The 25,798-nt window shown below is 39.8% G+C and overlaps 1 protein-coding gene across 2 annotated transcripts in view; it reads left to right on the forward strand.

Annotated features, from left to right (window-relative positions):
* Positions 1-553: 553 nt before the first annotated feature.
* PDLIM3 (PDZ and LIM domain 3) overlaps positions 554-25,798 on the forward strand; it is a 31,411-nt gene continuing 6,166 nt past the window's right edge. The window contains exons 1-5 of one of the 2 annotated variants that reach the window (XM_055567387.1): positions 555-742; positions 11,102-11,253; positions 12,494-12,578; positions 19,785-19,852; positions 25,445-25,708. In XM_055567387.1, coding sequence (XP_055423362.1) covers positions 650-742; positions 11,102-11,253; positions 12,494-12,578; positions 19,785-19,852; positions 25,445-25,708 — 662 coding nt within the window. In that variant the 5' untranslated portion in view covers positions 555-649. Of the gene's footprint in view, positions 743-11,101; positions 11,254-12,493; positions 12,579-19,784; positions 19,853-25,444; positions 25,709-25,798 lie in introns of both variants that reach the window. The other variant, XM_055567388.1, reaches the window with a different exon arrangement.

Genomic DNA, 25,798 nt, shown 5'->3' on the forward strand with positions numbered 1-25,798 from the left:
ACTTAGTGCACAGGTACACACCCACATGCGGTGCGGAGCAATGTGCAGAAAACAGCTCATTTAATTCTCACAGCAACCCTACCAGAGAAGGACCATAATTCCCTGCAGGGGAAACTGAGGCTTAAGAAATTAAAGTACCTTAGCCAGGGTCACACACTAGTAAGCCACCATTAAAGAACTCAAAATTGCTCAATAACCAATTGCATTGATGATGCTGGTCTTCTTTTAACTTTAAGTATAGAGGCTGTGGTTAAAAGCGGTGGTTTAACCGCTTTTAACTTCCAATGAAGTTCCCTGTGGCTCTCCAAGCAGAAGATAAACAGTAGGACAGGTGTTACTTTAAGAGAGGGATGGGAGTTGTAACCCGAAGCTTCCTCCAGCCTTAAGCCCAAGAAGTCTGGGAGGCTGCGCCCGGGCCGGTGCGTCTGTAAACTCCCGCGGGTCTGGCACGTCTCTTTCTTCCAAAGTTGGAGCTCTCCTTGGTGGGAGGGGGCGGGGAGGAGGGGAGGCCAGTGACGTCACACGGGAGCGGGGATAAAGCTCCCGGGTCGCGGTCCAGCGAGGACACTGCCCCGGGAGCGGAGTGGGCCGTGCCGCTCGGGGACACTCGCTGCGGCCCTGCCCGAGCAAGGCCGTGCCAGGAGGCACCATGCCCCAAAATGTGGTCCTGCCTGGGCCGGCGCCCTGGGGCTTCAGACTCTCGGGGGGCATAGACTTCAACCAGCCTTTGGTCATCACCAGGGTAGGTGTTTTCCATCCTTCGGCTGCAAGTCGGGGACTCTGGCGTGCCGCGGACCCCCTCGGGAGAGGAGAGCGGCCACTGAGCCACTGGGGTGTGCTGGGTGGGTCCTGACTTCGGGTTCACAGGTCGAGGGACGGCAGCATCTCAGCGAACAAAGTTCGGAGGATGCGGAGCGGCTTAGAGAATTAACCACGTCCGCCCTAGTGGTCTCTGTCTGCAGCCTCTTGACCTCCCGCAGTTTTCCGAAGAGGGGTGAACTGGCTGCGTGGTTTCCCTGCGAGGTGGGCTGCCTTCTCTCCTTCGACGCCAGGTTTCCTTTCAGTAACAAACGAGGTGGGGATCAGAAAAGCTTTGTTGGAGAGAGTTGCGCGTCTGAATGCTTTCCTTGTCTGGATGAAAAGTTCAGGGCGCTGTTCGCAGGGCACCACCTGGGCTGGCCAAGTTGGAATCTATCATATCAGCCCAGACAGGGGAAAAGTTACTAATTTGTATTACTAGGTTTCCAGGCATTTTGAGTAAATACTTTCCAAAGCTGGAACTTGGCTTAGAAATCATCACCTATAACTCAAACTACAAAGAAAACGTGTCAGATAGTTTCCTTCACCTGATGGAGAGCCATCTTTCAGACTAGTAACTCTGAAGATAATACCTCATTATTAAAGTCAAGCTTTCCTTAAACTTACTATTTTCTAAAGTATTGTCCGATTAAGAAAAAAGGAAGTGAAAAAATTCAGGATCTGTCCTGTCAGTAAATTTCTAGTTGGTCTAGTTGATTTGTTTCTAACATTGTCTTAACAGAAAATTGTTATTATTTCAATTATCACATATAAATATATATATATATTAAACCTAATTTTAAAACATAAACTTTCAGCATGTTTATATCTTTACTATGCTTTATTTTCTTCCTTACTGCTCATACTATATTTTATAAATGTATACTTTATAATCTGACTCACATAGACTTTGAACAAAGAATTCTAAATTCTGTTCTACTTATGGGTTTTAAGAACCAATGGCTTTTAAAAATATCTCAAAACATACGGATGCATGGAACATTTCAAGCTTTGTTTTACATTTTTTGAAAACATAAACACATCTGACATGTGTTTTCATATGGACATAAGAACTTAACATACTCCCAAAATGTTCCTAAGTAAATTAGGCAGAAAATGGTTCAATGATCTGGGCCAAGCAATGCCTTTTATGGATTTACCAAAGGAAACAATTTCCATTATCTCTACAGAGAAATATTTTTAAAGTTTCTGAAGTATAGTTTTTGAATCCTAACAAATCCTATTTATATTATAAATCCTAACAAATCATATTGTAGTAAATCTTATGGAAACAACTTTGTCACAAAAATCCTTTCAGTGATTTATAAAAGAAGTATCTTGCTATTACTGTGGAACATATCAATATGATTAATCTTATGCTTGAAATGTTGAGTTGTTGACTTTATAAACAATATTTATTTCAAGGCAGAACTTAACATTTTGCATGTGACTGCAGGAGCTATCAGTAAATATATTTGATATAATGACAACTATTATTTGGGAAGCCAATTCTGTTTGAATTTTTAACTCATAATTAATTTGTGTCACTCACAGTGACACTTGGTTCAATAACAGTGCATATGAACACATATGATTATTTCATTTGACTACTGATTTTCTCTTCAATTAATTTAACTCAAGGACAGCAGGTACCACTACACTGCTTTGTTTTCATCCACTTAATTCATTTCATCCACTTAATGTACCTACAACCTCTTATTACATCACACCTTATACCACAATTGTTTGAATACATCTGTATCCCAGATTGCATGCTCCCCCGCTTAGGACAACAACCAGCAGATTTAGGGGGCTACTCAGTGCCAAGCACAGTGTCTAGTACCTCTTATGTTACAAAATAAAAGTAGACACAATATGAATGATTAAGTCATTCACTTTTGAGATAACTTTATAAATTTATCCTAATTGGTGTATCTTTTATTATTCTAATAGGTGTACGCTTTATTATCCAAGTGTACCCAAAGCCATTCACATGGTAGATTCTTATTCAATAAATGAAAACATAGTCACTTGAACTTTTTTGCCTTAATGAGCACCTAATTGAGAGTACTTCCACTAAAATTATTAGAATACTAAAAATCATTTGGGGAAAAAGACTAAAAGATATGAACATACTTATCAGTATTACAATTAGGTGGCAGAATAATTGTATTAATTTCATAGTTTTTATACTGTGTTAAAAGGTAGTGGATGAGGTTGTGTGTGCATTGGTATACTTTTGCCTGCCATGCACTCTTCTAAGCCTTTCATACCCACTAAGTCACTTGAATCTTACAATAATCCTATCAGAGTAGTAGTAGTAGTAGTAATATCCCTTTCTGCAGATGAAGGGAGTAAGGCTTCAAGAGATATATAACCTGCCAATGACCACGAGTGGTGGGATGGACTTTGATGCAGGTCGACTTACTTCTAAAGCCTGCATCCTCCAAACACATGAAAGATTCTGCTTATTGTACAGGTATTTCCAAAGAGGTACTTTGTGCCATCCAACTCATCACCAGGCTGCCTCTTTCAGATCTACCACTTTCCTCTTTTTCTTCCACTGTCCCCAGTCAAGATTTCATAAGTTGAAACCTAGTTGTCTCCCTTCTCGATTCACCATGCATATTCTCACCAGCCATCTCTGAGATGGGTGCTGGTTGATCCTATCTTCCCCATTTTTAAAAGTCCTTCAGTAGCATCCCCAGTTTTTAGAATAAAATGTGTGGTTTTTAGCATGACATTCACAGCTTTCACCTTCTCTCTCAAGTGTCCAACTTCATTTCTTCCCTCTCTTCTCTTTCCTTTCTTCTTCTTACTCCATAAATACATAGTGGGGCCCCTACTCGGGACTGCTTATGATTTCTCTAACATGGCTTTGCTCTTGCTATCATTTTTCTCCAGACTTCTCTTCCCCACCCATTCCACCGTCCTCTGTGCCTCTGGAAACCCATTTAAATACCACTCCTCCAGCCTGATTCTGGTAGCTGTCATTTCATCCACTTAATTACTGTAGCTCTTGACCTACATCTCCTTACATTACTCCTTGTACCACAGTTGTTTGAATATATCTGTATCCCACAGATTGCATGCCCGCCTCTTGGCAACAACCAGCAAATTTGGGGTGGGGGGGGTGTCTATTCAGTGCCAAGCACAGTGTCTAGTACCTCATATATGTTACAGAATAAAAATAGACCCAATATGAGTTATTAAATTGTTCACTTTTGACCTAATTTTGTTTTCCTAGTAGGTGCAAGTTATGTTCTCAGAAATATCCCACAATAAATAAAAAGGAAAATTTTTATTGTTCATTGATTTGTTTTATGTAAGTTCTTAAGCACGCAAAGAATTAAAACACCAGTGCCTGTACTGGACACCAGACTAAGTCCCATGAATGAGATATGCTCCTCAAGGCAATTCAATTTTTATCCTACAAGCAATGCCCTCCCTTCCCTTCCTTACACTCTACAAAAGCAGATGATAGCAATGCTACTTAGACAGTGGTCCTCTGCTCCAGCCTCTGCTGGGGAGCATGGTTTACAAAATAACTCTTTCCATCAGTTGAAATTGCAATTCACAAAATTAGGACAAAGCGTCCCCACCCAATAATTATTTACCATCCAATTAATCAGCCAGGTAAAACTCTGTATCATAAAAAAAAATTAGAAGTAAGATAAATTGGGGCTTCCCTGATGGCTCAGATGATAAATCAAATACCAGACAATCTCAAAAAAAATTTTGAGCAAATTGGTTGTGATCCGATTTGTAGGAAAGTAGTTTCTAGGCAAAGGTGCTTTTTACTTGGTGCAATGTGAATTTAAGTTGCAGATGTTTAGCGTGGGAGGGCATCATTACTGCAAACATTGTATACAGCTGGCCTAGGTATTTCACAGAAGTTTAAGGTTCACATCTCTAAGTGAGCAGCTTTTCTTTTTCTGGCAAAAGTTTCTAAGGAATCTCTCTCTGTCTCAAATGTTTGGACCACCCAGAAGGTGGATCTATTATCACAGCCAAGTTACAGACAGCTTGTTTTCACAAATGGTCCAGTTTGGAATAAAGCACAGGCTTCTTTTGTGTACATGATGTAAAATGACTGTATACATCTCCTGCCAGTATGCCCCTTCCCACTCATTTCCTCTTCCCTGCTTTGTATACCGAGCACACCCAGGATTGAGATCACTGTGACTGAGAATGCTGTATATGGACCCGGGTACCAACATGGAAAATGTTAGGCTTTAACACGGAATAGTACCTTAATATAAACTATATTGGAAATTTGAACTTTTAGAAAGAAATGTTTACAGTTGAATGCGGTCTTTGCCCACGTAGCCCTCGGTATCCTTGAGGAATTGTTTCCAGGACTCCACCCCTCTCTCTCCCCAATCCCCATCGCCCCTCAAGGATACCAAAACCCCAGGATGAACAAGTTTTTTATATAAAATAGTATTTGCACATAACCTAGGTACATCTCCCGTATACTTGAAATCATCTCTAGGTTACTTATAATACCTGCTAACTGCTAAGTCACTTCAGTCGTGTCCAACTCTGTGCGACCCCATAGACGGCAGCCCACCAGGCTTCCCCGTCCCTGGGATTCTCCAGGCAAGAACACTGTAGCGGGTTGCCATTTCCTTCTCCAATGCATGAAAGTGAAAAGTGAAAGTGAAATCACTCAGTCGTGTCTGACTCTAGCGACCCCATGGACTGCAGCCTACCAGGCTCCTCCATCCATGGGATTTTCTAGGCAAAAGTACTGGAGTGGGGTGCCATTGCCGTCTCCAACTTATAATACCTAACACGATGTAAATACTATGTAAGTAGTTGCCAGCATGTGGCAAATTCCAGTTTTGCTTTTTGGAACTTTTTGGAAATCTTTTTCAAATATTTTCAATCCTTGGTTGGTTGAGTCCTGGATGCAGAACCCACGGATTTGGAGAGGTGACTGTATTTAATTTTGCTCTAACAGAGACATGTCTGCATCCAAGCACTAGTTCTTCTGTTCCTCACATTCATACACCCCACAAGGATCTATCAGGTGCAGAATGTATTGTTTGTGTAAAGCACTGTGGGGGATACAGTTATAACTTAATGAGTTTCTACCCCTCTGAGAAGTTCATGTATCAGAAGAGACATGTACACACACTACCACGATACAACTTGTTCAGGATTCCATGAAAGAAATGTGACCAAAGAGATAGGAGGAGTGAGAGAAGAGAGAGTACCGGCAGGGGTGGCATTGTGGGATAGTGGAGGAGCTTGAGCTACAGAGTTAGAGGAATTTCAAATTTTCATTGGATATGTGACTCTAAGCACGTTTCTTACACTTTCTGAGTATTCATTTTCTCATCTTAAAAAAGACAAATACCAATAGTATAACATTGTTATAATATATAACATAATTAATATAATATATAATAGTATAACATGGTTCTCAAACATGTCTGCATGTTAAACTCGCTCAGATAATTTTTGAAAATACCCATGACCAGTTGCTACTTGCAGAGATTCTGATTGAACTAGAAATGTAGATTGCAGCCAGGTGCTGTGGAGGGCTTTCAGACATTGGAGTTTATTTGTAGGCAGTGGAGAACAACTGAACAATGGGATTTCTCACTATTTAGATCCACGCCCCACAGGACAGCCTTTCAGTATACACTTGTCTTGCTCCATAACCGTTTCAGTCATTTTTATTCTTAACACAAAAATCCCATCAGAGCCAAGGACTTCTTTCATGTCTCCCACAGTTAACAGGACCTTATAGATGGTTTACCTGTGATTTAGGTGTTTTTTTTCCCAAACAGACCCAAGTAATATATTGATGTGAAAAATAGGAATCATCTGAAGGACTTGTTAAAAGCACAGATTCCCTAGTTCCTCTGTTAGAGCTTCTGCTTCACCATTCTAGTCTTCTGGATTGGGAATCTTTATGTTGAGCAAAGACTCCCCCTCTCCTCCCCCCTACCCAGTGATTCTTCTCAGACAAGTTTGGAACCATGTGTTCAGTGACTGGCGGAAATACTGTTTCCAATGATCTCTTGAATGCTTTTGACTTTTGAGACACTAATGAAACTGAATAATAATCCCCTGAAAACCTCTTTGCCTCATTTTACCTCTCTCTTCTCCTAATTTGGGAAAATATTAAACTATAAGCGGTAGTATAAATGAAATGCAAAGTAATAATATAAAGTAACACTGGGAAATAATAGATTCTTGTGATTAAACAGATCGTTTAACTTCCTAAAACCAGGCCAATTTAGGGGTCACTTGCTGACCACTAGCCTCACTGAACTTGAGACCCAGGAAGAAGGGACTATCCTGTTTTTTCCTTCTCTCTCATCCATCTCTCGACACACTTTTTTTCTTTCTTATCAACTCTCACCTTGGAGGTCCCAGGAAATCAATGTCCAGGTTGAATGCAAAGTCAGACTCTGGTTCCGGCATCACTGCTGCTGCTAAGTTGCTTATAAGTCGCTTCAGTCGTGTCCGACTCTGTGCGACCCCAGAGACGGCAGCCCACAGGCTCCCCCGTCCCTGGGATTCTCCAGGCAAGAACACTGGAGTGGCTTGCCATTTCCTTCTCCAATGCATGAAAGTGAAAAGTGAAAGTGAAGTCACTCAGTCGTGTCCGACCCTTAGCGACCCCATGGACTGCAGCCTACTAGGCTCCTCCATCCATGGGATTTTCCAGGCAAGAGTACTGGAGTGGGGTGCCATCGCCTTCTCTGTCCGGCATCACTATCAGCCACCTTTCCTATGTGACTTAATGAAACCACTGGCGACACAGCTCCCACCTTAGTGAGAAGCCATAGGTTCCTTAGTCACTTTACCTCCTCTGATGGAAAAAAAACAGCCTCCTTTGTCCAGCCTGTCTTAGAGTTGTAATGATAGTTATTAGAAAGAGTTTTGTAAATGTAATATTTGGGGTAAGTATAAGATAGTTATTAACTTCCATATTAACATTGCTAATTACATTTACTAATGTGTGCGAACTAAGTTACTTTGGTCATATCCAACTCTGTGCGACCCCATGGACTGTAGCCCACCAGCCTCTTCTGTCCATGGGATTCTCCAGGCAGGAACATTGGAGTGGGTTGCCATGCCCTCCTCCAGGGATCATCCCTACCCAGGGATAGAACCCTTGTCTCCTGCAGCTCCTGCATTGCAGGCTGATTCTTTACCACTGAGCCACTGGGGAAGCCCACGTTTAGTAATATTCAGTATCTAAGTTCAGCACACCAGATGTCTCTGTTTAAAATTTATGTAGACCGATACACACCAAGCCTACCCTCAGATGTTTACACTCACTGGAACCAGAGCTAAGAAATAATGTTAGGCTTTTCTAAACCAATTTTGAGTATTATATGTAAACCAAATTTAAGTATATTACAAAAGCTAGTAGAGTCTTTAAAAGCAAACACATTGAGCCATGCTTTCTCATGTTTTAACTCAAAGAAAAGCATTCTGGTCTTAGAAGTTTAAAAATAGACTGTATTGATTTTGATGAACTATAGCTAGAGAAAATTAAAAGTTTGAGGTTATTTTTATCTCTACAAGCCACACTGGGGATGGAAACTCTTATTCTTCTAACAGTTGTGAGTCTGGGAGAATTTCTAAATGGAAAAATGGCATGCCTCCCAAAAGTTGTGATGTAATAATCTCCAGTTGTCTTCACCCAGGGCCCCATTATCTGTCCCTACTGGAAAATAATTATGATTGTTACTGTGAGATGATCAGAGACATGAACTGAGTACAATAAACATTTTATTGATGAGATTGAAGATGTAGGACACATGAAAATTTGTTATTTTCTTCTTATGAATATAAATTTATATGAATTATTCACTTATACAGGACTTCCCTCATAGCTCAGTTGGTAAAGAATCCACCTGCAATGCAGGAGACCCTGGTTCGATTCCTAGGTCAGGAAGTTCCACTGGAGAAGGGAAAGGCTACCCACTCCGGTATTCTCGGGCTTCCCTTGTAGCTCAGCTGGTAAAGAATCTTCCTGCAATGTGGGAAACCTGGGTTTGATCCCTAGATTGGGACGGTCCCCTGGAGAAGGGAAAAGCTACCTACTCCAGTATTCTGAGCTGGAGAATTCCGTGGACTGTATAGTCCATGGGATTGCAAAGAGTCAGACATGACTGAATGACTTTCACTTCACTTCATTCAATTATGTGAATCATGGATCTCTCTTAGAGCCATGAAGTTAAATCAATGACTAGTTGTATCGATGACTAGACTAAGCAAGTGGAGAAAAAATGAAATAATGACTGATCCTCAGTTAAACATTAGGAATGATCTAATTTATTCCTGGAGCAGTTTGAGGTTTAAGTCAAGTTCCACATATTATCCAGGCTTCCTGCGTAGCTCAGTTGGTAAAGAAATCCTCCTTCAATGCTGGAGACCTGGGTTTGATTCCTGGGTAGGGAAGATCCCCTGGAGAAGGAAATAGCAACCCACTCCAATATTGCCTGGAGAATCCCATGGACAGAAGAGCCTGGCAGGCTATAGTCTATAGGGCAGCAAAAGTCGGACATGTCTTAGAGCTCTTTCTTTTCTTTCTTTCCACATAGTATCCTGCTCTAACCAGTGGGAACTTGCAAAAGGAGCAGTGACAGGTGGACATTAATAGCCATCATCTTCGGGTGTGTGAGGACTAGTTCTTTTTTGTCTCACAAGCTCTGATTAAATGTCCATTTCATTCATCTTTCAAGTAGTTATTCATCAGTTCGGAACACTGAGTGTACATTGGGAAGCATTCGGAATATACATAGTATTGTCCTTCAAGAAGTTGAGGTTGGGAAGACACAATACACAAGTTGTCTTCATAGAGGGAACGAATGGGGCATCAAGTGGAGAACGATGGGGAGGCGCTGGAGATGCTATATCAGAGGTCTGGGGAGGTCTCTTCATGATGTTTAAACCTAACCCAAAAGGATGAGAAGGAGCAACAGGGTGACAAGCATGAGGAGCTTGCAGAAGGAACAGGCAGAAGGAACAGTACGTGAAAGCCCAGAAGAGGGTGCAAGCTTGGCCTACCTGAGGAGCTCAAAGGAAATCTGACTGGCCCTAGGGCTGTGGACGAAGAGGAGCAGAACATTGTAAGATCACGCTAGAGAAGTAGGCAGGGTGACACCAAGTGAGGACTAGTTGTTGTCAATTGGGTTTACCCAGAAAAGCTGGGAGTGGGGATAACAATCAAAAGAATCATTACGCTTGCTCCTTGGAAGAACAGCTATGACGATGTAATCAGTGGCACAGTTTAATTGAAAGCTGCCATCTTATTAGTTGTTTTCTACTTATTCCATCTCTTCTTTGTTTATGGAGAAGAGACTGTAAGTGCACACAAACTTCTCTTGTGTCTGTAGTTCCCAGGGGTTCTAGACTCTCACTGTTTAACTCATACTTGGCCTTTAGCAATATGTTCACAATTTTAGCTAAATTCTTCTCAATAGCTTGTACACTTGGCCCCATCTTCCTTTGTGCTCTGGTACAAGTGAGCCCGTACTTATATCTTGTCTTTCCTTGGAGATGCCCAACTAGCTTAGATTCCAAGCTAGTTGGTTGCCTTGCAACTTCATTCTCTGGAGTCCGTGAAAAGTTATAATTTTGCATATTATCTGGCTTCTTATTAATACAAGAGTGATTCTCTTTCCAGCTTTCTATATCCCACCCAAGTGCATTATAGGGATGCTAAAGCTGTTTTAATTCAAATATAAAAGCACCCCAAATATATTAATAGTAAAGTTATATTCCCAAATAAAGAGTTTGGGGTGACCAAAGACTCTAAGAAAGCAAATTTTTATTTAAAGCAAAAATATGATTCAAACAGGGAGTCATGGAAGATGTTTTCAAAGAGAATTAGAAATGTCATGATGGAGAAAATGTGGTAAGAAGTAGAATTACCTCACATAGCAGTAAAACAGAATACAATTGGCCAATTAAGAGTTAAGCTAGATATAATATTTTCTGCAGGGGACTTCCCACGTGGCTCAGTGGTAAAGAATCCACCTGCCAATGCAGGAGCTGCAGGAGACTCAGGTTTGATTCTTGGGTCTGGAAGATCCCCTGGAGGAGGAAATGGCAACCTACTCCAGTATTCTTGCCTGGGAAATCCCATGGATAGAGGAGCCTGGCAGGCTGTAGTCCCTGGGGTCACAAAGAGTCAGACAGAATTGAGAACAGTGTTTCCTGCCCAGTGAAGCATTTAGAATGTTACCAAGGTGAAGTACAAATGTCAGGCACAAAACTCAAGATGCCGCAGGGTGTTGATTTTTAGCTATGCGATGATTTCTTCCAGATCACGCCAGGAAGCAAGGCGGCAGCTGCCAACCTGTGTCCTGGGGATGTCATCCTGGCTATTGATGGCTTCGGGACAGAGTCCATGACTCATGCTGATGCACAGGACAGGATTAAGGCAGCAGGACACCAGCTCTGTCTCAAAATTGACAGGTGATCTTTAATTAATGGGGGTAAAATTTGATCTGTTTTGCAGGAGAACCTGAACCAGAATGATAGATGACTTCATCCTCCCAGTGAGGAAGAATATTGCAGGACCCAGAATTTTAACTGGCTTTTTTATACGTTGGCCACTTTGGTCTGTCCTTCACTGAAGTCAGTCTGGTGGCTGTTAACAAAGGATTTCTAAAAAGAATTCTCTGGAATGTCAGAATAATGAAAAAGGCTAAAAGAATTTTTTTCCCTTCACTAACCCAGTTGGTCGACTGAGAAAATATTACTGGCCACATAAACACCGAACAGCATGTCTAGCTACACTGCTGTTCTAAACATGGTAGAGAATGGAATGGAATATCCCAAAAGAATCTTCTGCTTGCCGAAGTGTGATCCTATTAAAATCTGGTTGCTAATGTCCTGTATGCTGTTTTCTGTTTCGTACTAAATTCAGCCCAGAAGAATCTCACAAGGTACGAGAGGACATGGGCACACGAGGGTTTTTAGACAAGGAGACATTTCTGATCAAAAACAATATTAGGAAATCAAACCTGATCTTTTGCCATCAGACCCAAGATCTGGAACTGAATTCTGAAAAGAATGATTTGTTGCCGTGATTAGCAAGTGTGTTTATTCTGCTGCTGTTGTATCCACAGTTTTCCCTGCTGTGGTCCAGAGGACACAATCCATCAGCCAGTCTGCCATTTCATGGGGTGAAACTGACTCTGTCCCTGTCTCTGCATCACCTGTGTTCCTGCCAAGCACATAGTTCCGTAGGGGCCACACGACTCCAAGTAGATACATGAGAAGAGCTGGATGGAGCCCATTTCTTTGATGCCAGCAGCAAATCCACCTGGCACATCATTCACTGCCCCCTGTGGTGACCTACATAGGACAGGAGGGAAGTTGAGGAGATCCAGGGGGGTTGCCCTGTGGTCATCTGCAGGGCAGGTCGCCAGAATCCCCCTCTCCCGTATGCTTCCCGCATGCACGGCAGACCCGCTTTCTCCAGAAACTCTACGGTGTCCTTGCCTTAGTTCAAGTTGCTACAGTTGAATACCATAGACTGGCTGGCTTAAGCAACAAACATTTATTTCTCACAGTTATGGAGGCTGAAAGTTCAACATCAGGGAGCCAGCATGGTTGGGTTTTCAGGATTCACAAACGCAGGAAATTAAAGTGTATTAAAACTAGAAGTCCCATTAGAATTTGGCTTTATGAATTTTATTTTTATTTACAGGGCGGAAGCTCGCTTATGGTCTCCACAGGTAACTGAAGATGGAAAGGCTCATCCTTTCAAAATCAACTTAGAATCAGAACCACAGGTATGAATTTTGGAGTTAAACGATGTTCACATTATGAAGAGAAGTATTCTTAGGTAAATATCTTGTTAAAAGACAAATATGTTCTCATTAGGGAAAAAGAGGCTAATCTATGTACAGTCTGCTTATTTTTTCATTTTTCATGATGGACGTCTGCCAAATGACCATGAGGTAACCCAAGAAATTTAAGATGTTAAAACAAAGCAAAACAAAAAAGGGTCGACCATTTGAAACAGGTGTCTCTAATCTAATAGTTGTTGTGACCTTCAATTCCTCAAGGTCTTCACCCAGCTCTTAGGTTACATCCTTCTTTAATTATCAGTTCAGGCATTCTATAATTAAGTTTACTCTAGGAAGAGAGTTTTGCATTATGTAATCACAATAATATTCTGCTTATGCAGCTGAATTACAAAAGATAAAGGATTTTCCCTTCAGGCAACTCTAACGAGCTAAATTAATCTAATAATCTGATGCTTATCTGACTGTCTACTTTCAAAGTCTCCAAAAAAAAAAAAACCTGACATTAAACTGACCCCCAGTTGTGTTGTGTGGACAGTATAATCAAGAAAAGGAACCTCTGCTTGGTTAGATGCTCCCCACATTTAGAGAGACAGACAGACATAGTTTGAATAGTCCCTTTTAAACAAGTATCACTACTAAACTGATTATATCTAATGAAAATGAACTGAAAATATAATTTATGCTTCAGCAAGGTTTCCATTTTCAGGATCATCAACTCCTGAATTTCTCCCTTACATTTTCCACTGGAGGGCCTAAGCCACCATTTATTTTATTCTTGGTGAAATACATGGAGAGTACATATTACATGTGTCACATAGGGCTTCTAAAGATTGAAATAAAATAAGATAGAAAAATAACTTGGTATATTGAATTGCTCTTAGAGAGATTCAGTTCAGTGGGCGCTCTCATTATTACTGGTGTGCCACCCCCTCCTGCCAGGCTGCGATCGGAAGGTCTCCTGGCCTTTCCTGACAGTGAGATAGCAGGCTGCCTATGTGACAGAGGCTGAAGGTGGCTTAGCCTGGCGTCAGAGGTGGGTGGGTGAATAACACCTGTTGTCAACATCTTCTTTGATAGAAGAAAAGGTTGGAAGGAGTGAGAGCGAAGTCCTCCAGGCAGAACGGTCACTTGTGGACAGCCCTTGGCAGTAATACCCAAACCCGCCTGCTTCCTCCAACCCTCATCAGCTCATCACTTAGAGGCAACACAGGAAAACAGAGATCATGTGGTGCTTTAAAAAACAAACACAAACAAACAAAGAAGGAAATTTAAGGTTCACATACATGCATATATCGACACCCCCATCTCCTATTATCACTAGGACAAACTGGATAGAATTCTGAATATCCTTGATCCATGTAGAGGACACATCGAAAATTGTACGGCACCCTTCTGCACATTTCTATTCAAAATTTATCCTAATTTTTTAAACCCGATTTCATTGATACTAAAATAAGGGACCAACTACACATGTTTGACCAAAGTACCAAATCCCCAGTGATCCCTGATCATGTTGGAGCACCCACGCAGGCACATGGATGATTCAGCAAGTATGGATTTTATTAAGCACAGGGTAAGCTGAGAGCTTGCTGCGAGCCTGTGTTTTTCTATCATCTCCCCAGACCAGACTTGGAGCTTATCTGACCTTTATTCTTTATTGCAGATCCATGAGTTTTAATTTATGACTATGGTTATTCCAAGACTTAATTTTAAAAGATAATCCAAATGTTAAATACCCTGGCCTCTTGTCAATCATTTGTTAGCACATGTGTCCTGCATTTTGGGGTCAGACAATATAAATATTTATGATACTACACATGGGGAAAAGATAAAGAATGGGATAGTTTTTATTAAAAAAAAAAAGAGGTGAAGACTGAGTTAAGGGCTACAGAAGTCAGTCAGATGGAGCCTTTGAACATTCCATTAGACTGAGTCATGACTAACTTCTTACTTGCACCCTCTCTCTAAGAGGCTGGTGTTTGAAGAGCTCAGAGATAAGGACAATTTCTGTTCTTCCCCTAAAGGACCAAAATGTTCCTACTCCTTATGACCCTCAGCCAGATTTCTGCATGACCAGCTCACCTAACTTGGCACTTCAGGAAAGACCTTCCCTACAAAATATAGCTAAATTTCAGCATAACCTCTGCTATCTGAAAATTCCATGGCACAAACTGGAACAAAATGTAGGGATAAGTATCAAACAGTGAATTAACTTGTAGACTGAGACTGAAGAACTGGCCAAACTGTGCTTATGTGGTATTCTTTTTCTAAAAAAATTAACACAAAGTTATGCAAAGAAATATCTTGCAAACATATATTTTTTCTTTCCCCAAATGAGAACTCTACAAATAAAGCAACTCCTTCTGAACAATAAAGGTGTGTCAGTCTGAAAAACAAATGCCAGTAAGTCTTTAAAATGGCATTGTATATGAATGGTAAAATGTTGTGTTTCAGTGATACACTAGTTGAGTTCTTGTTTCTCAACCCAAGTCAAACTTCTGTTGTAAGTTATGTGACCTTTGCTATTGAACTAAAACACTATTTTTCATTTTAAAGGCAATATATATTCATTGGTGGGGTGGTGGTGGAAACCATGACACCCTACCATGCAAGTTCAGCCACAAATAATAAAATGTTAAATTATTTTTTTTTCCAGCTTTTCCCCCTATGAATAGGTTTAAGCTTTGGAGACTTTTTCTTATGCAGTTATAGTAATAAATGATACTAAATTTTAACATTTAGGTTTTTTTCATTTTTCCATGCTATTATTAAATAGCTAAATTTTTATTTTATGAATTTAGACTCCAATCTTAGACTTAAAAGAAACCTTAGAGGTTGTTTAGATCAACCCCTGGCCATTGGATAAACTCCTTCTAGACAATCCTGAACATGCCTATGAGCAGATGGGTGCATTTTTCTATATAAAGTATAGAAAAGGACAAAAGGTATGTGTTAGAGTTCTTTGTCCTTCTTCAAAGGTTACATTCTCCAATAAGGCATTACCCTCATCTTTGTTTAATATTAGCTCAACTATTCAAACTTATGATGTAGTTATCACAAGACAGGAAAGATGCTTTTCAGAAATTAAAATGCTGTTTTCTAAATGAGAAAAGACTGCATCTGCATCCTTTCCATAAAAGGCTTGACAATAAAAACATACTATCTGCACAGTCAAGTAGGGCATAGAAGTAGGCTTGAAGTTGTCATATTTTCATGAAATAACTTTATTCTGCAATGTTCTGATAACTGGACCGCAGCCTGCCCAAAACAAGTTTTCATAAAATCCTCGTTTCCCCAAACTCCTCCCCGCTGACTTATGGGAGAACACTTGAAACAGATCACTGAAGTGGAAATATGAGTGGTTTTGTTTTTCATTTAAGGGGTGAGCATGAGGATGGGACAGGGACTGTTGATAAATTTCAACCATGATAAAATATAATCATTTACTAAGTGTACCTTGATCTGAGCACTTGCTATAGTTTGTTTCCTAATTTTGCCACTGTTTTTTCTTATAAGTAGCTCTGCATACTGTCACACGTGTATCAGACATGTTGTGTCAAAGCTGGTTATTGCCTCAGTTCTCAGACCAAATATTTATTCAAGTAAGAAACTGAAAGGTGAACTCTCTTTGAATGACAACATCTCTGAGGTCATTTCAAGGACTGGGGAGATTGCTGTCAAGAGCTGCATTCTCCCAGTGTCAGCAGATCTCTGTCAAGTTACTTAGCCCTCACTCTGGCAGCTCTCGCATTTCATTAATTCAAAATATTATTCTTTAATATGAGATCCTACCATTTAAAAATAATATTGAAAAATCTAATTAATCACAATAATTACTTATTGAATTCCTAAGAGATAAGAATCATTTAGATGCTTTTGTCTGGGTAGAAGAAACACAAGAGCTGGACTATATTAACTGCTAGATAAAATTTTTACAGTGTTTTTCCATTACTAATGATTTTCCAGGAAAATATAAAAAGGAATTAAAGTAGAATAGCAAGCTTCTAATTGGTCTTGTCTTTTGATTCTGTTTGACCATCAATAGTGATGTAAGACTTGGATAGAATGTTGCCTCTCTGTGCCATATTTAAATTTTTTGTTTACCTTTAGTGTATACACTTCATTGTGCTTTTTTGGAATAACTCCAGCAGCCCATAAACTAATGCTTTGCAAAGCCTGAATACAAATGTTTGAAGCCTGTATTAGAAACATTTCCTTTTAGGATCTGAGTAAAGAAGAGAGAGGGTTTTATTGTTTCATTTTAACAAATTACACTTTTGTGACATTTGCAATATATAACTAAAACCGAAAATAGCAAAGAAAAGCTTGGAGCTAATTAACTTATATGCTGCTTTTTGAAGTACTACTGGGGGCTATTATTGCACAAATATTTTCAGAGAAGATGCCTCATTTATAGGTCAGTTGCCATCCATGTTTATTTATCATTTTAAGACCAAGAAATAAGGGCAGGGATTTTTTTTCCTCATAAAGCCATCACATTATGTTACCTAATTTTTTGTAAAATCAATATTACATACCAAGATCTTTAAGGCATATCACTCTCACTTTAAAAAAAAAAAAAAGCTAAATTCCACAAAGCTTGAGTCCTTCAGTACTTCTTTATATACTCTTTTAATTAACCTTTGAGATTTATAATACACCAAAATTAAATTAGGCAATTAGCCTTCTGTCTTCTTTCATATCCAAAGTAACAGTCTTGAATCATGTCCATCGTCATTATTTACTATTATTTCCCATTTACTTTTTTTCATGCCATAATAATGGCGAATCATAATGGTTAATCATAAAACACAGCCAATCCAAATTCATTATTAAATCAGTCAAAGTAATCAGATGGTACCACTATATCAATCTTTGCACACGTTTTCACATGTTCTGGGATTCGGCACTCTTCTAAAGCCATATTTGATTGTTTCAATCATGCTTCTCTCTAATATCAGCAACTACATTGTCACTCAACCAACTCCTAGGCAGTGACCCATTATTCTGGAGATTAAAGATTGAATCAATAAGATATGAGTCAAGTCAATCATACTATAGAATCACAGACCTTTTCTAGTTCAGGGGGCTAGTAAACTATGCTGTCCAAAGTAGTTGAGAAAAAAGCTTACTCACCTCATTACAGATTTTCAGGTACCATGAGACTTGGGGCAGTTGGAGTCAAAGACTCTGTTAGGGCTAGTGTTTGAAGCTGCACCCCATTTGCCTTGTCATAGCTACTTTGTAAGTGGGCTTTTTCCAATAGGCCCAAATGGGGGAACAGGGAGTGTATGTGATGACTGCCTGCTCAGGAGAACCAAGAAGAAGCATTGTTCTGGTTGGGTCCCTAATGTAAGTTGTTGGCAGTCCCTGAAATCCACGCAAAACTGTGGTTCCATCCCTAAGAAAGGAACACAAGATTTTTTCTAAAAAGCACACTCCCACATCTTACTCATCTATAATCACAAGAGGAAAATGACACAAATAAGAATATTACTCGATGTTTTTAGTTTTTAAATCAAAATAGTCTCCATTAACATTTCAAGTAATCATAAATGTTTGTACTATTTGAGATCTCTGTGAAACACTGTCACAAAAGTAAAGGAGGCTGATGTGAATGTGTGAGTGAAAATAATGTAAAGACGGATCTTAACTAATTCTGCCCAATGAGAAGGTTTGAAAGAGAATCAGCTTATGTGTCTTTTAGCATTTGTTTTTGGTTTTCTTCTGTTGCTTAGAAGAAGAAAAAGTTTAGTGACTTGACAAAATTATCCATCTGTATAAAAATTGGAAAACTTGATTCCTACATTGAAAGATAATAACAGAGTTTCAGATCATTCAGGCATGTTTCAAACTCAGAGTTTTGGATTGAAGTTTGTTCTTTTTCCCTGAGCAATAAAGTGAAAATGCTTCTGTAAGTCACCTACATTCACTGTCTCTGAATTGCTGGCTGAAGTCTTTCTGCAACTAGAGTAAACTTGAACCCACAACATGGAATCAGCACGATAAAAAGGGAGGGTTTTCTGTAAATGTTTTTCCTCTTTCATAATGGAAGTCCTTTAATTTATATTATTTTTTCAACATTTAAGGTTATATCTCAATGCAAATTAAGAATTTTGTTTGTTGTAGGAATTAAGAAAAAACAGGAAAAAAGACTTGATTAGTTACAATGATGCAGGACAGTTATTCATAAATGTTCACTCCCTTCTGATTGATTTAGTCTCCCATTTCCTAAAATGGGGGAAATGTTAAGAGAAATTTTATCTAAGTTCTACTTAAGACAGTGTTACATAGAATCATTTTTCTAAGCCAAAAATCTTATTTTTGACACAAAATTTCTGGATTGAAATGAGTCCTATGAGACTTTCTTAGATGAAGTCAGTAGCCAGCAGACAAATGGTACAATATTTGCATTATTGTATACTTCAAATAATATCAGTTCCTTTGCACCTTAACATATGGTGACGTTCACAACACATATGAAGTTCATGGCAAATATAGTCCTCCTTTAACCCTGCCATTAATCTCGTAGTGGATAAAGAAGCCTTGATTAACAAGAGCGATGCTGTTGGTTTGCGCGCTAACGGCTTTGTTGTGCATTCTGTGGCTTTTGTGTATTTTGTCTGCCATTGTACAGGAGTTCAAACCCATTGGTGCCGCACACAACAGAAGGGCCCAGCCTTTTGTTGCAGCAGCAAACATTGATGACAAAAGACAGGTAGTGAGCGCTTCCTATAACTCACCCATTGGGCTCTATTCAACCAGCAATATACAAGATGCACTTCACGGGCAGCTGCGGGGGCTCATCCCTAGTTCGCCTCAAAAGTAAGTATTCCACTTGGTTTCTGGCTGCCATGCTCTCAATGGTGATAGTAAGGCTGCTTTTCCTTTCGAAAGTCCAGCTCTTGCTGTTTGATTTTTACTTTCCTGAAGGCACGGATCAGATTTTTCTTTTAAAGACAAGCATCTAGAACATGGTTCTAGGGTCCAGTCTGCCAGTTCCTGAACGTTTAGTGAATAGATGGTTGAGAGGAAGAAATCGCTCTGGCTCCATCATCACCCTTCTTACTCATGTCAATATCTGGTGATAAATAATCCTTTCTGTACAATTGTGCATTTAATTTTATCTAAAATATATATATCTATTAATCGTCCACTGAGGGGCTCTTTAACGCTTTGTTTTTACAGGATGTGAACTACTTTGAACACAAGCACAACGTTCGGCCCAAACCTTTCATAATCCCAGGCCGAAGCAGGTCATAAGCTTTAAGATGGTGAAGTGTGGAGTGCATGCCTCCTTAATAAATCCTACTAATCACCAAGATACATAACTCTTAGGTGTTTGGAGTGACTTTTCTCTTTTTTGAAGCTTACTGCAAAAGCAAAAGAAACAAATTCACCTAGCGGAGACTAGCAGCCAACTCACCTCCATTTCTGAGAGTAAATATTAACAAGATTATAGAGCTGTGAAATATTATGCAATCGCTGTGTGTATTTATAACTGATACCCCGGCTGCTCTGAGAATCCGATCCAGAACACAGTGATCTCTGAGGTTAGCAGACATACCCTGTCCCAGGGCAGGATGGCCCAGTCAGCAGGAACAAACATGAAAACCAGCCCCCAGTAAGGAGTAAGGAAGCAGGTGAGGCAAAGGTGGAAAGGCTGGTGCAGCTTTCTGTGTTTGACGGAGTCCATTCATCCCATCTCAGCACCTAGTTCTCACTGTGTCATCAGAGCCTGCTGGGTAATCCCACTCATTCTAGCTCTTACATAAAAATAAATTTGCATTCTTATGGATACTTGTGTGGCTTCCCTGGTGGCTCAGCTGGTAAAGAACCTGCCTGCAATGCAGTAGACCTGGGTTCAGTCCCAGGGTCGGGAAGATCCCCTGGAGAAGGGATAAGCTACCCACCCCACTATTCTTGGTCTTCCCTGATGGCTCAGATGGTAATGAATCCGCCTGCAATGCAGGAGACCTGGGTTCAATCCCTGAGTTGGGAAGATCCCCTGGAGGAGGAAATGGCTACTCACTCCAGTATTCTGGCCTGGAGAATTCCATGAACAGAGGAGCCTGGTGGGCTTCAGTCTATGGGGTCACAGAGAGTCGGACACAACTGAGCGACTTTCACACATGGATACTTGTGTGGCTTCCCTGGTGGCTCAGATAGTAAAGAACCTGCCTGCAATGCAGGAGATCTGGGATCAATCCCTGGGTTGGGAAGACCCCTGGAGAAGGGAATGGCCACCCACTCCAATATTCTTGCCTGGAGAATTCCATGGACAGAGGAGCCTGGCAGGCCACAGTCCATGGTGCCACAGAGTTGGACACAACTGAGAGACTAACACATACATACACACACACATACACATGGATACTTGCAAAGGAAGAGGGGCCACTTGGAATGTTTCCACTTGGGGAAAATAAGTATAAAGAGAGAGTTGGGAGGGAGGGAGATTTACTGGGTAACCCTCATGGATAACTGTGCCTAGACTGGAATAATAATGAGCAAGATCTCTTCTTGTCTGTCAGAGAAACAGATCATCGTCAGACGATCCTTTACAAATCTTCTCTAGAGACTAAATTCCAGCCTACGAGGAAAGAAATGAACATCCTGTATTGCCACATCAGGAAACAGTGACTTCAGGAAACCTGAAGTCCTCTGACCTCAGCTCCATCAACCAGCCCAGAGGAAGGAAGTGGGGGTTAGGCTGGATCAACCCTAACAGATCAGTGAACAATGATCTACATCAGGTGTCCCAATTGCTTGTCCGTAGGTGGAGTCAATTCACAATGTTTTATTTAACCCTCCCGTTGTTTAAAAATACGGAATTTAGGTCAGTGCCTTAAGATGGAACGTCTACTCTCCATCTTGGCAAAATACCCTTAACTCCCAAGCGTATGACACCTGGCCCATTTTCATATATGTGTGACCCTCCTGGCCCCTGGAGACATCTGAGTTTATGCTGCTTGCCATGGATGGCCAGTCATCACTTGATATATGGTTTCCATGTGCAGACCTTTCCATGAGCTAGAGTCAGGGCCAGAAAATGACCTCAAAGTAAGCCAATTTTGTGATATCAGACTCAGAAAGAGGAAATGGAGTAAAAGAGCTGGAGAAAGATGCTATTAATAATAAGGCAATGACTACCAAAGACATCTGACCCCACTAGAATGTAAACATATTATATGTCCACTACCAAGAAATGAGGCTAGGACAGTAAATGCTCAGCAAATGTTCATTAGCTAAAGGAACAAAATCTCGAGCGTGCCTAATTAGACTTCCTGATTAGCAAGAAGAATAAGGAGCTGTTATTCCTCCTGCATACTGGCAACTTTGAACAATCCTTTTTGGCTTCTTTTAGTTTTTTCCTCCTTCATATTTCATTCGCCTCTACATCCTTCTCTATTTCCCCACATTCAACAGTTTTCCAACCCCACTCTCAATAACATAAAAAAATACTGGGTTAAAAGTTAAAATGCTCTTTTACTATTGAATAAATATATATACATACATCTTCCTAAAGAAGCATAGTAAAACAGATATACTTGCATTCTTTTGAGGTTAACATAAATGTAAGCTCACTAACATGAGCTATAGAACTCCACGAGGCTTGAGTAAAATGATACATTAGAGTAACACAGATCTTGCTTCTGCTAAAGACCAATTACATTTAATAGCAAAATTCAGGGTAAGTCAGAGATTCAGGAACATAATGGCCTTCTTTAATATTTTCATTTGATTCAAACATGGTGACAATGGCAAGCTCCTCATAATTTTTTTATTGTAAGGTGCCTTTCAATCTAGCTAAGTTTGGAAGAGGGGAGAGGAAAACCAGATATGAAAGGATTTGCTTAAAAAACAGGTACCAGTAAACAAACCTTAAAAAATTCTAAAATTGCTTCTATTATCCTCCCTGTCTTCCTGTGGCCCCTCACTATTGGCTCTAGCTTCCGAATTTCTTGTTCTTACCAAATAATTCTTCATCAAGGTGGAATTTTGAGTGGCTACTTATCAAGCAATAACTACACCATTAATAAACAACTTTTGAATCAGATGTAAGTTGGAGATACCAATATAGTCATCTCCCTGGGTCTTAATACTAGTTGCTGCTGCTGCTAAGTCACTTCAGTCGTGTCCGACCCTGTGTGACCCCATAGACAGCAGCCCACAAGGCTCCCCCGTCCCTGGGATTCTCCAGGCAAGAACACTGGAGTGGGTTGCCATTTCCTTCTCTAGTGCAGGAAAGTGAAAAGTGAGAGTGAAGTCACTCAGTCGTGTCCGACTCTTAGAGACCCCATGGACCGCAGCCTACCAGGCTCCTCCATCCATGGGATTTTCCAAGCAAAAGTACTGGAGTGGGGTGCCATTGCCTTTAGGGTTCTTTTTATGGTTTCATCGTAACTGACCCATATTAAAAGAAAAGTATTTTAATATGAAAATATGTAAATGTTTAAAGCCAAAACTAACATTAAAAGTTCATCAAGGCATTTTATAGATCTAAGTGATAAAATACAATCCGGTTAGTGGTTTTTGGACAAGCTGCATCCAGAAGCATGTCCCCAAAAGTCCATATACACAGCAGGGAAATGAGTTCTGTGTCTAATGATCTATCCAGTTGTATGACAGTAATTGAGTGTATCATCAGCCTTACAGGTTGCCAAGTCAATAGCTCAATGTCATGAAATTTCAGCAGTATCTACCTTTCCAAGTCACAGGAATAGGTCATGCTGACCCATGATCATCTCCACAGTAACTGGAGTCCATGAACACTATTTTTTAAGCATCAGTTCACGAGCTCGTTTAAAATCGTTCCAGAAATGTATACAAAGATAATTGTCTTTTGCTTAGGTTTTATTTCCTCTGTGAATAGATAGACATGAGCCCTTAAATAGAATGATTAAGAAACTAGGAAATAGAAGACACAATCTCTGCTTAAACAAAATTATATACACAGACATGCGTGTATATAAGAACACTAATAAGAGGGGGAAAATAATATTAATTACAACTATAAAATAAGTTCTATCTGTAAGTTCTGAGTTAACCATAGTTTACATCTCCACTATCTAACACCATGCCTGGGACACAGTAAGGTCAGAGTAGTTATAAAATGCTTGTGGAAAAGGTTCACTATTTTAAGCTCCAGTCTCCCAATACTGAAATTCAGTGTCTCAAATCCCTAAATTACAATTTAATAAACTTCATTATCCTGAGGTCCAATCAATATGATCCTGACTGAATTGCACTCTCACTGAAATTTCATTTCTACTCTTATCAACTGAAGTCAGTTTCAGCAACCAGTATAGTGTTAAGCCTATGAAAATGGTGAATAAACCACTTGATATTTTTGTGTGTGATCAACCAATTTACTGACTGAGTTTCAAACAGGTTCTCAACAGCCAGGAAGTAAAGGAGCATGTTCCTATTAACCTGCTTCATTTAGTCTGTGCAGGTCAAATTGGATAACACAACACAAAAAAATTTTTTGTAACTTATTTAGTGACATGGGTTGCCTAGACTAACCAGGCTGCAACACTGATGAAGCCAACAAAATCAATCTTCAATATATTGGGTTTGGAGTTTTTGCTCTCTGTATGGGCCTGAGGTTGACATTAATAGCCCTGGAGGGTAAATGCAGGCAGGGGCCATACTTGAGCCCTAAGGGAACACTGACTTTGAGATAAACACGCCATATAAACTGTTCTCTGCCTTGAGTTTACAGCAATACTAACTTGCAGACATGATATAAGCTGACATCAATACTAATGTTTCCTCTGGCTTTGTCTTAAATGACTATGCTTTAAAAAATATATATATATATTCCATTTCTCCAAAAAAATGCATTTGTCATGCTGCATTTACAATGCATGTATAAAAATGACTTTTAGTCATCAGCATGTCAGTTATGACTAACCTCATATCTGTAAAGAATTCTATTCATAGAGTATATGAAGTTTCTGTAGTTGTTCTTAAAATTGCATGACTGGCCTTTCTGATGTTTTAGTAAGTTCCTTTAACTTGACTTTAAAAGGAAATGAAAAATATGCATGAAAATATATATGTGCTTTCAAAATTTTCCAAGAAATAGCTATGTATTAAAGAAATATATATACATATCTTAGCCCTAAGTTGCATCCAAAGAGTCTGAGATCACTTTATTTGCTCTCTAATTATTAATTTCAAGGTGACAAGCATTTATTGGCTATTTCTAGGACCTATATTAAGTCACCAAACAATTTCTTAAAGTGTAGTCTTCACAAAATTAGAGAACTAAATAGAAAAAGTTAAAATAGTACCAAAATATTTATAAAATGTCGTAAAACAGAATCTTTACCAGATAACTTCAAGTTGCCAATTACTTTGAATTAAGCCCAACTATATTTCTGAAAATACTTATTTTGCAATGTTTAGCCTAAATATTTGATTGGATCTTCACGTTGCATATTCATATTACTATTTGTGTAGGATCATTCATTAATATTTTAATTTTAAATACTGCAGCTCAGAAATGTAAAAGGATTCCAGCTAATGCAATTCCCCTGTGCCACTTCCTTTATATACAACTCTTTTCCCATGAAGCTTTCACCTAGCAGAGCATATTTTATAGTACAGCAGAGCCAAGAAATGCAGTATCACCGGTATCTTAATTCTGTGAAACTTTTTTCAATCGTGAATTTTTAAGTGTTCCCTTTCTAAAACAAATTCTAGCCAGAAATAAACATTTCTTTTCCATTTGATTTAATTCACCTCTTACTTTTAACCTCTCTGTACTTGTTCTCTGTGTTCCCCTGTCTGGATGTTCTGGTTCCCGTGTCGTCTTCTGTGTGACGTGGTCATTAACACAGTGGATGCAGCACTCCGTCCGGTGTTGACGGCGGCAGTGGGCGTAGCACCCCTTCTTCTGTCAGTACTCTTAGTACTATTTGCCCAGGTGACTTGAAAGTTGCTGCTAAGATGGCCCCTAACATTCCTTTGGAAATGGAACTTCCTGGTGTGAAGATTGTACATGCTCAATTTAATACACCCATGCAGTTGTACTCAGATGACAATATTATGGAAACACTTCAGGGTCAGGTTTCAACAGCTCTAGGGGAAACACCCTCGATGAGGTAATAAGAGTCTTTCTGAACCGTGGGCATATTAACTAAACACATGGGCAATGTCGATTTTACTGTTATCTTGTAACATTGTCTTAATCG

The sequence above is a fragment of the Bubalus kerabau genome, chromosome 2 (genome assembly GCF_029407905.1).
Source record: "Bubalus kerabau isolate K-KA32 ecotype Philippines breed swamp buffalo chromosome 2, PCC_UOA_SB_1v2, whole genome shotgun sequence".
Taxonomy (NCBI): Eukaryota; Metazoa; Chordata; class Mammalia; order Artiodactyla; family Bovidae; genus Bubalus; species Bubalus kerabau.